The sequence below is a fragment of the Anolis carolinensis genome, chromosome 2, assembly GCF_035594765.1.
Source record: "Anolis carolinensis isolate JA03-04 chromosome 2, rAnoCar3.1.pri, whole genome shotgun sequence".
Classification (NCBI taxonomy): domain Eukaryota; kingdom Metazoa; phylum Chordata; class Lepidosauria; order Squamata; family Dactyloidae; genus Anolis; species Anolis carolinensis.
Window position 1 is genome coordinate 59814773 of NC_085842.1, and position 13915 is coordinate 59828687.

The 13915-nt window shown below is 37.6% G+C and overlaps 1 protein-coding gene across 2 annotated transcripts in view; it reads right to left on the reverse strand.

Moving 5' to 3' along the window:
• The window catches only part of c2h3orf20 (chromosome 2 C3orf20 homolog), a 76218-nt gene that overhangs the window by 49799 nt on the left and 12504 nt on the right, over nucleotides 1-13915 (reverse strand). For both annotated transcript variants that reach the window (XM_062969783.1, XM_062969784.1), the window contains exons 8-12: nucleotides 10886-11038; nucleotides 8656-8776; nucleotides 6854-6976; nucleotides 2971-3094; nucleotides 881-1097 (exon numbers count right to left, since the gene is read on the reverse strand). In XM_062969783.1, the coding sequence (XP_062825853.1) occupies nucleotides 881-1097; nucleotides 2971-3094; nucleotides 6854-6976; nucleotides 8656-8776; nucleotides 10886-11038 (738 nt within the window). The remainder of the gene's footprint in view (nucleotides 1-880; nucleotides 1098-2970; nucleotides 3095-6853; nucleotides 6977-8655; nucleotides 8777-10885; nucleotides 11039-13915) is intronic.

The following is a 13915-nucleotide window of genomic DNA, read 5'->3' on the forward strand; positions in this document are numbered from 1 at the left end:
TTGGAAGATTTTGCCACCACTTAATGCCTAGCTGAAGAACACAAAATAATGTTTGGAGATCCTTTTCTATGTGCCCTCACCAAATATGATATAGCAAGAGGCTACTAAAATGTCATTTTCAGTGGCAGCATCCAAAGTTTGAGAAATTACTTACTTGCTCTGTTTTAAGAAGTGAATAATTGTTATTACATGGCACAGTCTCCCTCCTTATGTAACTTGCCATGCTACTCATTTTTTGTTTCTTTGCTTTAAAATATAATTTAGGATTATATTTATATTGTTTGAGGTATAGTATTTGCTATTATACATCTTTGTATCACTACTAAGTTTATTAGCGTTTTCTTACAGGTTGAACATCCGGAATTCCAAAATTTACAATTGTCCACCCAGAAGACTGCTGTCACCTGTGCTTTCTAATGGTTCAGTGTATGTACACTTTTTCATGCACCAAATGTTTAGGGCTGGGACCCATCTCCAGGGTATCTTATTATGTAAATATATGTAAATACATGTATTTTAATATTTGGAAAAATCCAAAATCCAAAACATTTCTGGTACCAAGCTTTTCACAAAGGCGATAGTCAACCAACATTCGCCATTGTAACACATGGTTGGTTTTTGTATTTAATTGCTTTTAGGCTTTGGTTATTCAGTCTTCTGTATACTTTTCACAATATTAATCAATATCATATTAACTCCTTTTTTAATTTTTGTACCCCCACCCCCTATTTTCTAGTTGGAATTTTGCTTGTTTTGAGACCCCCCCCCCCCTTATGTTTCCTGTGTTTGAGGCACAAATCTTGGAATTCTGTTAATTCAAATGGCTGGACCTGTTTTTCTGACTACAATTATCTTTTCCCCAAAAGATAGCCCCACTAACCTCAAACCAGGCTTTTGTTTCTCCTTCACAAGCTGATAAGTTAAAAGGCTCCGTGAAAAAACTGCCTTGGAATCTCGTTTCACTTTTACTTCTGCAACAGAGCCACGGGTTTCTTCTTTGAGTTTTCTACTCCAGGCATAAATGGGTGATTCTCTCACCATAAACTTCACTTGTTTAGCAGTAGAAAATTCAAGTGGGTAGTCTATGCAACATATTCCTGCCAGATAAACAAGGGAAGACTTGTCCATTATGTTATAATGTTACACAATTATTATTATTATTATTATTGACACAAAGACATAGTATGATACAGCAAACAAGATCTATATGCTGGATTTCGTATCACAAAATCACAAGTCAAACACTTCCCAAGTGTTTAGGACTGTGTGATGTATTTTTGGATGATGCGTGCAGATCCCACTAAGATGACCTTTTGCAGTTGACAGATCATAATTTTGTCAATGTTTATTGTTTCCAAATGCCGGCTGAAATCTTTTGGCGCGGCACCCAGTGTGCCGATGAGACCACCTGTACTGGTTTATGCTAGAACTTTTGCAGTTCAATCTTGAGATCCTGATAACAGCTGAGTTTTTCCTGTTGTTTTTCGTCAATCCGACTGTCACCTGGTATGGTGACATCAATCATCCAAACTTTTTTCTTTTCCACAACAGTGAGGTCTGGTGTGTTGTGTTCCAAAACTTTGTCAGTCTGGATTTGAAAGTCCCACAGTATTTTTGCATGCTCATCTTCCACCATCTTTGCAGGTTTGTGTTCCCACCAGTTCTTTACTGCTGGCAGGTGGTACTTGTGACAATAGATTCCAATGAATCATTTGGGCCACATAGTTGTGCCTCTGTTTGTAGTCCATCTGTGTGATTTTCTTACAGCAGCTGAGGATATGATCAATAGTTTCGTTAGCTTCCATGTATAGTCTGCATTTTGGTCATTAGCTGATTTTTCGATCTTGGCCTTAACTGCATTTGTTCTGATTGCTTGCTCCTGGGCTGCAAGAATCAGGCCTTACTATTATTATTATTATTATTATTATTATTATTATTATTATTATTAATTGCTATTCCTCTTTTTTCCCGGAATGGGACTCAAAGCTGTGTACAGCATATAAAATCAGAAAGCACATAACATAAAAACACAATCACAAAGCAACTTACAACATTATAAAACCACCAAAATTATAAAATTCCCCAACAAATGCTATAGAAACTGCTGAATTCCAATTTTTATTTAGTTATTTCTTACTGAATAATGTTGTGGGCTATATGGGGCTGCAAAATCACATTTTGCTCCCTCTCTTTTGGAATATCTTTCAGTGTAATGACTTTCTCATCCTTAAAACACAATATCTGACCGTATTTTATTTACTATAATCTCAATTTATGACCAAATGGCAAAATGGGTTATCCCAGGCCAGCGAAGAAAGACTTGGGACTCAAGTTATCTTACAAAAGGTAGAAAATTACAATAAAACACATTAAGTTTAAAAAGTGTCCCTTCTTTCTCACATGGGATGGGTGATTTTTTTTTCTCTTCCAGCAGGCTCAGGCAAAAGCAAGCTTCTGCAGCCTTTCCTAATGTGTGCATTCTTCCTTATTAATAACATTTGACATCTTAACCACACCCTGATGTTACTTAGCCAAATATGTCCTGCTTATTGTCCATGAAACAATGGAAGATATTGAGCCCACCTAGAACTCTGAAGGATATTTCTTGTTGAAAATGATTTATTGATACCTCAAGAATTTTTTGAACTACTGAAAATTGGCTGGACATATCCTCAGACACCTGTAAAACAGATTGAAAATGGACCTCTGGCAAATCAGAAAAACCTTAATCTGCATGTTTTGTGTAATGAAAGCCACCCCTCTTTCTCCAGATTGCAGTGGTAAGTACTCTTCAGGTGGAGCAAAAACATTGTTTGTGTGTTTTAATAAAACATTGAATACATAATGCAACATATCTTAATAATTAAAATATACCAAATTTATCAAATTATTCATTTGCAGGGTAGAAATTCAGAATAAAAATAAAATTATATGAACTGGATACTAGAAGACCATCAAAAATGACAATACCTGAGACCATCAAAACTCCATTTATAAATTGTTTCACTCTCTTATCAAACCTTCGCTTAAGTTCTAATAAGCTTCGAATCCAGTGTCCTTCCTTGTCTTCACTTTCAGGGTTTCTTAAAGGCAACTTTGAGATGTAAAGGGAGAAATGGAATCAGGCAATTATGTTTCTGCATTTGGAAACTTACAGCATTGTTGGTTTACTATATTAACTACATTAAAAGCAACATATGAACATTTATATTGCACATTACAGGCATTTTAAAGCACACTTTAAAGCATATATTATTGCAGAAATGTTACCTTCTGAGAGCAGCCCCAATAATGTCAAATAATATTTATTATTCTCACATTTCAGATGGGAGTATAACTAATTCTTCTCAAAGTGTGCATGTAAAAACAAACTGCGTGGAAAAGATATTCACCACTATTTATTTCATAGCAGAATAATGAGTTTTTCAATTATTGAGGGAACATCACTGAGAGTTTTGCACTCCACATAATTACTTCTAATATTTGCAATACAACTGTGGTGTATAAATGTTCTGGACTTTCTGCCTATCACAGCTAAAGCTGCCAAAATTCAGAACCACAAGATTTGTGGATATGATACCATAATATAAGTGGATAGGCCCTAGCCCTTAACCCAGAATTGGGTAAATTTAACCCAAGATTAGACAAATTGACAGAGGATAGGTCTAAAAAGGTGATTAGTGTAGATTTCAGTAGTCACAACAGTTAAGTACAGCATATGGAGACAAAGATCTATGTTCAGTCCCTAACATCTCTGCTTAAAATGATCACAGGTAGCAGCAGGTGATGGGAAAGATCTCTGCCTGTTTCTGAAATACACTGAAATATCCCCTGTCCTATTCTTCTACAAACAAACACACACTGCACAAAGCTTGGGAAAGTTACTTGGTTTGGATTCCAATTCCCAGATGGCATGGAGGATTCTGAAAAAAGGTAGTATTTCTGTGCTTTGAAACTGGTCCCACCTTCCAGCCATGTGCTTTCTCTCTCTTTCCCACCTACCCAGCCATACACACATTATCTTTCTTCCCTTCCTCCTTCCCTGAGCATTTTCATATATGTCCAGATCCATAATTTCAGAGCTGCCTCTTCTCCTCCACTAAGATGGATCAAAGCGCTCTTCACCTTCAAGTGGCTTGAAGGTGCATCAAAGTGTTTTTTGAAGTCAGAGAGCCTGGCAAAGACATTGGGGGTTGTAGATTATCCACCAGTTCTTAGCACATTGTACTTGCAAGGATTTCATTTTCAGCACAGGTTTATTTTTTAATACCACTGCCAACAGTTTTCTTTTTCTACTACAAAGGTAATAAAAAAATTCCCAACTGCATGTTGATACAGTTCTATTTTTAGGGATGTAAAGAATATTCATATGTTTTCTCATCTTCAAGATTTCTCTGCACAGAAGCATGAAGAAAATGTCAAAGACAAGATGCCATTTTGGTAGCAGCAACATTTATTATACTTAATTTATTTTTCCTTCTTTGTTGAATTTATGTCCTGACTTTTTATTGTACAGAACCCATGGCAGCAAATAAGGGGAAAAAACAGTTTTATTTTGTGTAAAGCTACTGTGTTTTGTGCAAAAATTGTCAATTATATTTTTGCAAAAAGAACAAAAACAAAAAACCCTCCTCTATATGCACAAAAAGTGAATGCAATCTCACTCAACATGGAGAAAACAAATTTTTGTTGTTCTTAGGAGCGATTTCTTTAAAAAGAAGATGGGTATGTAGCTAGATAGTCATTCTGTATATGTGGAAATAGTTGTGGGAAGATACCAGCTAAGACAACAATGAATTCTTAATATAAAAAAATGGCCCAATTAACATGAAGAGGCTGAGAAATATGTCATTCAGCCAGTCTATGAAGACAGCCAATGGGGTAATAAAGCATTTTAATGCAAAGGCTGACTACCCACAAAAGTGCATCCATAGTATAAATATTTAGAGAAACTGTGAATGAGCTGGAAATAGGCTCTTAAGGAAAGAACGGTGCCTTTAATATCAGTTTTATTGGGTCGTTCCTTGGGGCTACTTTTCAAAGGTCAATGGAACTCTGGGGAAGCAATTTGAAAAGGGTTGAACATGGTATACATATATTTTCTTTTAAAGAAAAGCATAGAGAGGCATAGTTTGACTACTAGCCTTTATAGCAAAGCTTGCATTTTCTGGTGATCAGCATAAACTCTGATTGTACAGATGCCTACATTCATTAAAGGGCTTGTTGCTATATTGTCTGAAGCTCAAATGAATGATTCAGGACCAATTGCTATGGACATGACACAGACATATAAATATGGGGATGAGGGTAATATTAGGACATTGCCCGCCAATCTGAATACCCCCCTATTCCCACATGTAGCAAATACAAGCATTTTAAGGCTGGCTCTACACTATCATATAATCCAGTTTCTGTTTCCAGATTAGCTGCTTTGAACTAGATTATATAAGACTACACTGCCATATAATTCAGTTCAAAGCAGATACTCTAGATTCAGAAACTAGATTATATGGCAATCTTTCTGCTATGCTAGGAATTTGAAGACCAAAAGAAAATTTAATTTGGGGGTACAGAGTTCTCATTTGGGGAGGCAATGCCCTCCTCCATAGCTCCACCCCTGATCTGAATCAAGATGCATTAGGAAGTTTGTCAGTTTTAAAACAATTAATTAGAGACATAATCTTCCCCTGCCCAAATTTTCATTGGGACTGGAATATGGAGAGTGGGCAGGTTTAATCTTTTCCTTCTCTACTAGGGATACAAAGAAAATTACCCACTGCAGTAGCCTACCAATTGGTTGCAATAAAATTTGTTAATTTTTATAATCCAAAATGAAATCAAAGAACTTCTACAAGATACTGCTCTTTTGTATCAATCTCACCTTCTTGAACTTTTATAAACATCACCCCAAAAAGGTCTATTTTCATGGCAACTCAATGGCCCTACAACACTAGAAGGTTGGGGAGATTTTGACCTAGCATTTGTTTTAACTAGTTTTATGCATTTCCTTTGAAAATTATTTTGTTTTTACTGTTCTATGAAAAATGGTTAAAAGTGTTATTTTGGTAGATGTTTTACAATGGAGATCAGAAAACAAAAACCACTTGCAGTTCAATGTAGTTCTACAGAATATTAAGTTTGGTTTTATTTCCCCCTAAAATGGGAATAACTGGAGAGATGCTGGTGTTTAGGGGTTCTTTCTTACTCTAAAGCTGTAGAATTTTGATCCTACTTTTAACTGCCATGGTTGCATTCAATGGAATCCTGGGTTTCGTAGTTTGGTGAGGCACCAGAAAACTCTTGCATAATATTCTGAATAACCCATGAACGACAAACCCCAGAATTCCATAAGATGGAAGCATGGCAGTCAAAGTGATATTGTAGTCCCCTTATTGTGTAGGTGGGAGCTTAGATGCAATAGTTTAAAATGTTACTTTGGGTAGGTTGTCCTAACGATTTTGCGTAGGAAATATAGTTTTCTTTAAATAAGTATCCAGCCCTTTATTTGATTCAAGCCAATGATGAAGACATTTCTTGCATTTTAGGTAATATGGCTTGGCAGTAGAAAGCAAACTTCATCATTGTGTGCCTTAAGTCATTTCTGACTTATGGTGAACCTATCATGGGTTTCTCTTGGCAGAGGGAGTTTGTTCTCGCCTTCCTCTAAGGCTGAGGGAGTATAACTTTCCCAAGATCATACAACAGATTTGTATTGCTGAGCAAGGATTCAAATCCTGATCTCCCAATGTCTCAGTCCAACATTTAAAAGGTTATACCACAGTGGCTCCACTGACGGTCATACTCCTGTGACATAGCTGCAATCAGAAATACCTTCCATTCTATGGCTTTTTACCTGCTTGGTTACATGAGTGCATCCAGGTCTTGTCAAAGATATGTTGATACATTCACTGAGGGAGGTAAAACTGAGCGTAATAGAATTGAGACCAAGAATCTTTAGTTTCAGCTGCTCATTTAGCTAAAGAACAAAAAAAAGAGGAAAATCCAGGTTTTATGGGATGGTTTCCTAGACCGTATTCCTATATATAAGCTAAAATCAGATAAAGAGTATCACAATTAGGCTTGTATTCCTAAATAAAGGGTATACATTGGTTTAGCTTCACATAATTAATTGTGCTGGAGAAATTGTGGCTTTCCATCCACAGCGAATCCAGACTTTGGACAAATGGGGCATTTGAGACCCACACAGATGTGAAGTCAGTTGTGTGAATGCAATTATAACCTGAATTGGTTTTCTTGCTATTGTGTCAATAAGGGTCAAAGGGAATCCAAAACAGCCTTAAAACACTGAGGAGAAGGGACTTAACCTGTTTCTTGACTGCCTATCATTGATCCTATAAACATGTTTCTTTCAAGATACTATTTGCATTTCAAGGGAAGCTCATAACTTATTTGCCGACGCGCACAGATAAGGGGACAAGTTGAGCATCCAGAGCAAAGCTTTCCAAACATTTTTGTTGGTGACACACCTTTTAGACTCATTTTGAAACGCAGTAATTCAGTCTGATTAGCAAACAGAAGGCTAAACCAACTCCTTATTAGAGATACGGACACATAAATTGAAATAACGAAATGTATAGAGACACAAAATATCTGTCAGGATGTGTCCGTACCAGCTTGCACTGAGCTGTTTCATCCACCCAATACTATAACTGCTTGGAGGGTCTGACAATATCTGAGGGAAATCTTTAATTTATATTTTAAACTTACATGATTTATCACTTATTTTACATAGACTCAGAACTTTGCTTGACACATCCAGACATTGTAGCCAACACACTAATGTGACACACAGTTTGGAAAGCGCTGATCAAAAGAGTTAGAAAAGTCTTAGGTTCCCATCCATTTCTGTTTGAAGAAAAAATACAATACTAAAGATTGGGACACTATTTTTACTTAATTTTTAAAAAAAGAACTGTAATGACACCTGGAAGGAGGTCATGAGAAATATAGCTAGTTAGCTGCTAGTATTGTTGTGTTATTTTAAACCCTTTTCCTTTTAAAAAAAAGTAATAAACGGTTATTTTAGTTATCTTTTTTTCAAGCAGCCGAATGCAAAAGCTGCTGACTTGCAGTACATAGCCAGCTTATGCTCTTCCTGTCGAATGCAGTTTTCTTCATCTCCACCAATACAGCATAAGCCAGCTGGAGTCTTCCTCCAACATTTAATCTGGTCATTCCTTCCTAACTATAAAAATAATTAAATGTACACTCCCATTGCGAAACATGTAACATCTTTCCATGTTATGTGGCATTCTAATGTAATGAAGTGGTACCGTTGTTGGGAAAAGACATAAATGATAACTAACCTAGCAAATCTTATTCATTACTTCTAAGTCCATTAAAGCAACTGGCAGTGGCTACCTTAGTGTGGTGGGGTTCGAACATACACACACACATGCACACATGGCACATTTTAATGCTTTCTGGCAATGCTGGAGGATATGAAATGTGATAATGGAGATGAGTAGGAACAAATCCTGAAATGGACTCTGCAGACAATATCTCTCTATCCAAGAGAAAGAACGTTTGGAGATATTTGCAAAATTGAACCTAACCCAAAAGACACCTCTTCTTCAATTAAAATATTTGAAACTTGAACCAATAAGAATGATTATTATAGTTTCAGTTTCATACCTGAAAGTCTACTGACTGTAGAACCTGGTTTTTGGAATACCAGCTCCAATGATGGGTTAGAAAACCGTCTTTATCTCTTACACTTCCTCCTTCACGATCCATCAAAAGTGCTATTGAGCAGCTAAGTGAGAGGAAACACAGTTAAAGTAGTTCAGTCTCACAAAAATAAGTTTTGACATCTGTAATGATCATATTAATATTGTGAAATCAATAATAAAATTATAAGGAATGTAGTTGTTTGCTTTCTAACATCCTAGACCAATACAGATGATCTAAACTTCATAAATACATGGCAAAAACTACAATTAACAAATTAGGGGGGATTGCTTCCAAAAATCTTTTCTGAAATTGTACTTTAAGTCTTAAATTCTTGCTCTCACTATACGTTAACTTCATCTATACTCTTGATTCATGCTAATTAACAAAACCATTAGTCATCTGATAACCATCATTCCCTAAAAAGTCAATTGGGGGATTTCAGTCTTTCAAAATATTGTTAATGTTTTTTTTTCCCTTGAAATAAAATAGTAAGGGTTTGTTGTGTGTTTTTCCAGGCTGTATGGCCATGTTCCAGAAGCATTCTCTCCTGACATTTCACCCACATCTATGGCAGGCATCCTCAGAGGTTGTGAGGTATGGGCGAAACGTCTGGAGGGAACACTTCTGGAACATGGCCATACAGCCCAGAAAACACACAACAACCCAAGGTTTATATATCTGTGGAAGGTCCAGGGTGGGAGAAGGAATTTTTGTCTGTTGGAGGCCAGTGTGAATGTTTTAATTAATCACCTTATTTGCATTAATGCCCTTTCCAGATTCATGATAAAGCTTCAGTGGAGACATCTTTTCCCCATGATAACTCTTTCAGAGGTGAATTTCCCTTCCTAGAGATAGATTTCTCTCATTGCCTGTTGCCTCAACCCTGTTCTTAATTATGAGTTTTTTGTAAGTTAGATGTTTGTAACTTGGGGACTGCCTTTAAATCACTTTTCCATGGTTGTTGTTTATTCATTCAGTCGCTTCCGATCTCCATGACCTCATGGACCATCCCATGCCAGAGCTCCCTGTCAGCCGTTGCTACCCCCAGTTCCTTCAAGGACAAGTCAGTCACTTCAAGGGTACCATCCATCATTTTGCCCTTGGTCGGTCCCTCTTCCTTTTTCCTTCCTTTCCCCCCAGCATCATTATCTTCTCCAAGCTTTTCTGTCTTCTCATTATGTGGCCAAAGTACTCCATCAAAGTACTTTTCCATTACACGGTATATAATATTCTTTCAGATGTTGTCATGTACTGAAATATTCTTCCACGGCTCCTGTCTAAGCAGTCATCCATCAGTCCCAAAAGAAAATGATAAGGTATTAATTTTAATTGGCCTTTAACTTGTGAGGGTCAAACTATGATTTTGGACCCCAAAGTTTTTAGCTTTTTCACAAGTGCATAGGACAAAAAGATCCTTCTTCCTCATCACATTTCCAACATACATTCAAAGTTTCATTGACAATTTCTCTAATATCATATACCAATAGCACATCATTTTGTAGAAGTTCTCTTTAAGGTCATAACGCATAGCAGATTTCCAACCTTTCAGCCACATGTCTTCTCACTATGGCATTTGTATGTTATATCCAACATTTTTCTCCCTGGGCAACACCATGCAGCATAACCATTAGTTACATTCAATGACATTAGGCTTTAAAAATCCACAGTAATCATTTCCAATATCACACACTTTAAAGATTTTAAAGAATGAGGGTTATTACGTATCTCATACATATAATGACAGATAAGAATCATAGTCATAGCAGACTAAATAGATCTAGGCGAATAATCGGCTATAAGGCACACTGGATTTAATTGGGGTTAAAATCTCTGGATTCTTTATCTATGTCACTGACCAGTTAAATGACCTTGGGCAGTTATCTTAGTTTTTGGGGGGGTGTTTTCTGATCATTTGTAAAACTAATGTTGCTTTCACATAACACTTAAGACACTAAAAAGGAAAACACACTTCTGCAAGTATTCATTACTGTTTTTAAAGTGTTGACGATGCTAACTCTAAAAGAACTCTTGCATCATTTTTTTAATCTTCTGGTATTATAGAAAGCCCATGTAGGTAGCATAATAACCACCCTTACATTCTGGATAAGCATTATTTCCCAAAACCTAGCAGGTAAATCGTCTGTTGCACTTGGCACTATCACAGTCCAAAACTTCAATTAGTGCCACTCACCTGGATTTAAAGGAGTAGGATATACATGTATGTGCTGGTGGCATAAATATACCTAGTAGATCATGAATTGGAGCATCCTGAAACAGAACGGTGATTGTTCTTGCTACACAGCATGTGGGAAACTGGCACACTGCAATACATCCTGATGGATAACTTTAAAGCAGGTCAAGGAATATCACACAGTAAAAGGACATTTACTTACTATTTGTTTACGAGGCATGGGATAACATGAGCACACTCTGTGGGAACTCTAAAGTGAGCTGCTCCGAATGTTATTGTTATATCCATACCAAACCTGGTTTCACCAATGTCAGCCTGACTATGGCCCCTTCTACACTGCCACACAAAATCCAGATTATCTGCTTTGATTATCTGGTTTATATGGCAGTGTAGAAGGGACCAACATAACATGGACCAGGTGCCAACTATAAACTTTTGCTCATGAAACAGTGGATTCTCTTTTCCACAAATGGCTTCTGCTTGCCAACAAAAGTGGCTGGGGGAGAGTTGGAGGACTGCAAGGTGTAAGGGGAAAATAACTCACTTAGTGTGATGACCTTTGTGTCCTTGGCCTTAGTCAATAGATCTGATGGTTTTATAAAACAAGCAATAAGACATGTATCTTATAGCACTTCTCCCACCTCTAAGGGGTCAGGAGGAAGAAAACACCATCAGAACAGGTTGATCCCACTTTAACCTCCCTCTTATGGAACCCTGTAGGTTACTAAGGTCCTTTCTACACTGCCATATAATCCAGATTATCAAAGCAGACAATCCACATCATATGCTTTGAACTGGATTATATGAATCTACACTGCCATATAATCCAGTTCAAATCAGATAATCTGGATTTTAGATGGCAGTGTAGAAGGGGCCTGAGTTTCCACAATGCAATCTTTTGAATTAGCCTTCCAGCTATTGGATAGGTAAATCTAAGAGTGCATCTACACACTGTAGGATGGATGTAGTTTGACACCGTTGCCATGGATCTCTCTTATAGAATCCTATAGGATACTGAGCTTCTCCAAGGCAATACTTCAAATGAGTTTTTAGCTCTTAAACAGGGAAGTCCAAGGATGTATTTACACTGTAGATTGAATGTAGGTTGAATCCATTTTTAACGGCCGTGGTTCTCTCATGGAATCATGTAGGCTGCCAGACTTGCAGTTTCTCAAGTTGCTCCTGACAGACACAAAAAATTCAGCTGCCGAGGTTCTCCAGTTTTCTCCTTCAAATTTGCCTTCAAGCTCTTGGGCAGGGAAGTCTAAGGGTGCATCTACACTGAAGAATGAATGCTGCTTGACCACACTTTTAACTACCATGGTTCAGTGCTGTGAAAGCATCGGAGATGTAGTTTGGCAAGCCAGCAATATTATTATTTGTCAGAGAATGCTAAAACTCACATGATTGCATAGCACTGAGCCACAGCAGTTAAAGGGATGCCAAACTGCATTCATTCTCCAGTGTAGATGCACCTTAATCCACATTGCAATTAGAGCACTTTGAACCTGCTTTGACTGTCATGGTTCCCTCTTATGGGAAACTGTAGGTTGCTGAGGTCCTCCAGGGCAATCTCTTGAAATAGCCTTTGAGCTCTTTGGCTGGAAGGTCAGTTCAACACCACTTTAACTGTCACAGTTCAATGCTATAAAATCATGGGAGTTGTCATTTCACAAAATTTTATCTTCCTCTGTTGAAGGGTACTGATGCATCACAAAACTACAAATCCCATAATTTCAAAGTATTAAAATGGTGTGAATCTACATTAATTCTATAGTGTTCATGCACCCCTGAGTGACTTTCTAGTGGAAAACTCAATGAGATACATGTATCTTCCCACATTTGTCTTTTGAAATCTAGTTCAAGCATGGTGGAATAGTCCTGTGATAGGACTGTAGCACTATGGCTTGGAGGATGGTGAGCCTCTTACTTGAAAGCACACCCAGATAGCCATGTTAAGCATAAACCAAATTTCAAAGTCCGTATTAAGGGAATATTTTCATTGGACCAACCTCAAAGGCACCCAAATCTTGGTGTTATTTTTTAAATCAGAGTTTCTTCACCTGGCACAGAGGTTTTTAAAAAGAATGTGGAGTGGGAGTTAGAGAGCCTGCAGTCTACATATTGTCTTCAGATAGTATGTAAAAAATAGCCAGATTAGCCTGCTTATCTAATGTGTGCGTAATGCTGTACACTGCACATTAATCTAAACTTCTTCTAGGGTAACTTTCCACATACACAAGGAGGGGGATAAATGTGGTGTAGTAGCCAAGGGAGTCCTTCTACCAGCAGGATTAATTAAAGAGATTTCTCCCTCCATCTTTCATCCCCCCTTGTCTCCCTCAATTTCCTCTTGAGGATTAGGGATCAAGCAGGAGGAAGAAAAAGTGAAGACCAGTTATGAAAAGAAAACCTGACTTGAATTATACGAGATGTTCACCTTACTTACTGAATTTTTGCAGTGATTAAGGTAGGGCTTCCTGTCAATTGCACCTTCTTCCATGCGAATCCTTGCCACCTTGTTGCTGGTGAAGCTTTACTCATACAGCTGCTGAATAAAGTCTGTGCAATGGAGCAGAGCGTGGCTCTGTCTGTTAAGCAGCTGGCCTCTGAGGGATTATTTCCCTCTGACATCTTCATCAGCGCTACCGCAGAACATGAATCTATTAGCCAAAGTGGTGAGCTAGAAAGAGGGGGTTGTAAAGAACTTAAAATGAAGCCTTTGTGTTTTACACACCATGCTAGAAAGCAGAGACTGACAAATGGAGTCACTGGCACGACATAAGTGATATGAAATCTCACATTAAGAGCCCTTCATCTTTAATTCTCAATATGCTGGAAAGATCAAGCAGAGCATGTGTTTCTATAGAACTACTCCAAATGAACCACTGCCAAGTGGCTGTCAAAGAAATTGAGGGGGAAGGAAGAAGGGAAAGCAGGGGATTCCTAATGGGCTCGGTTTAGATATTGAGCAGGACTAAACATGAGTATATTCTGCCCCAAATGAAATATGCCTTCAATCTCTTTATT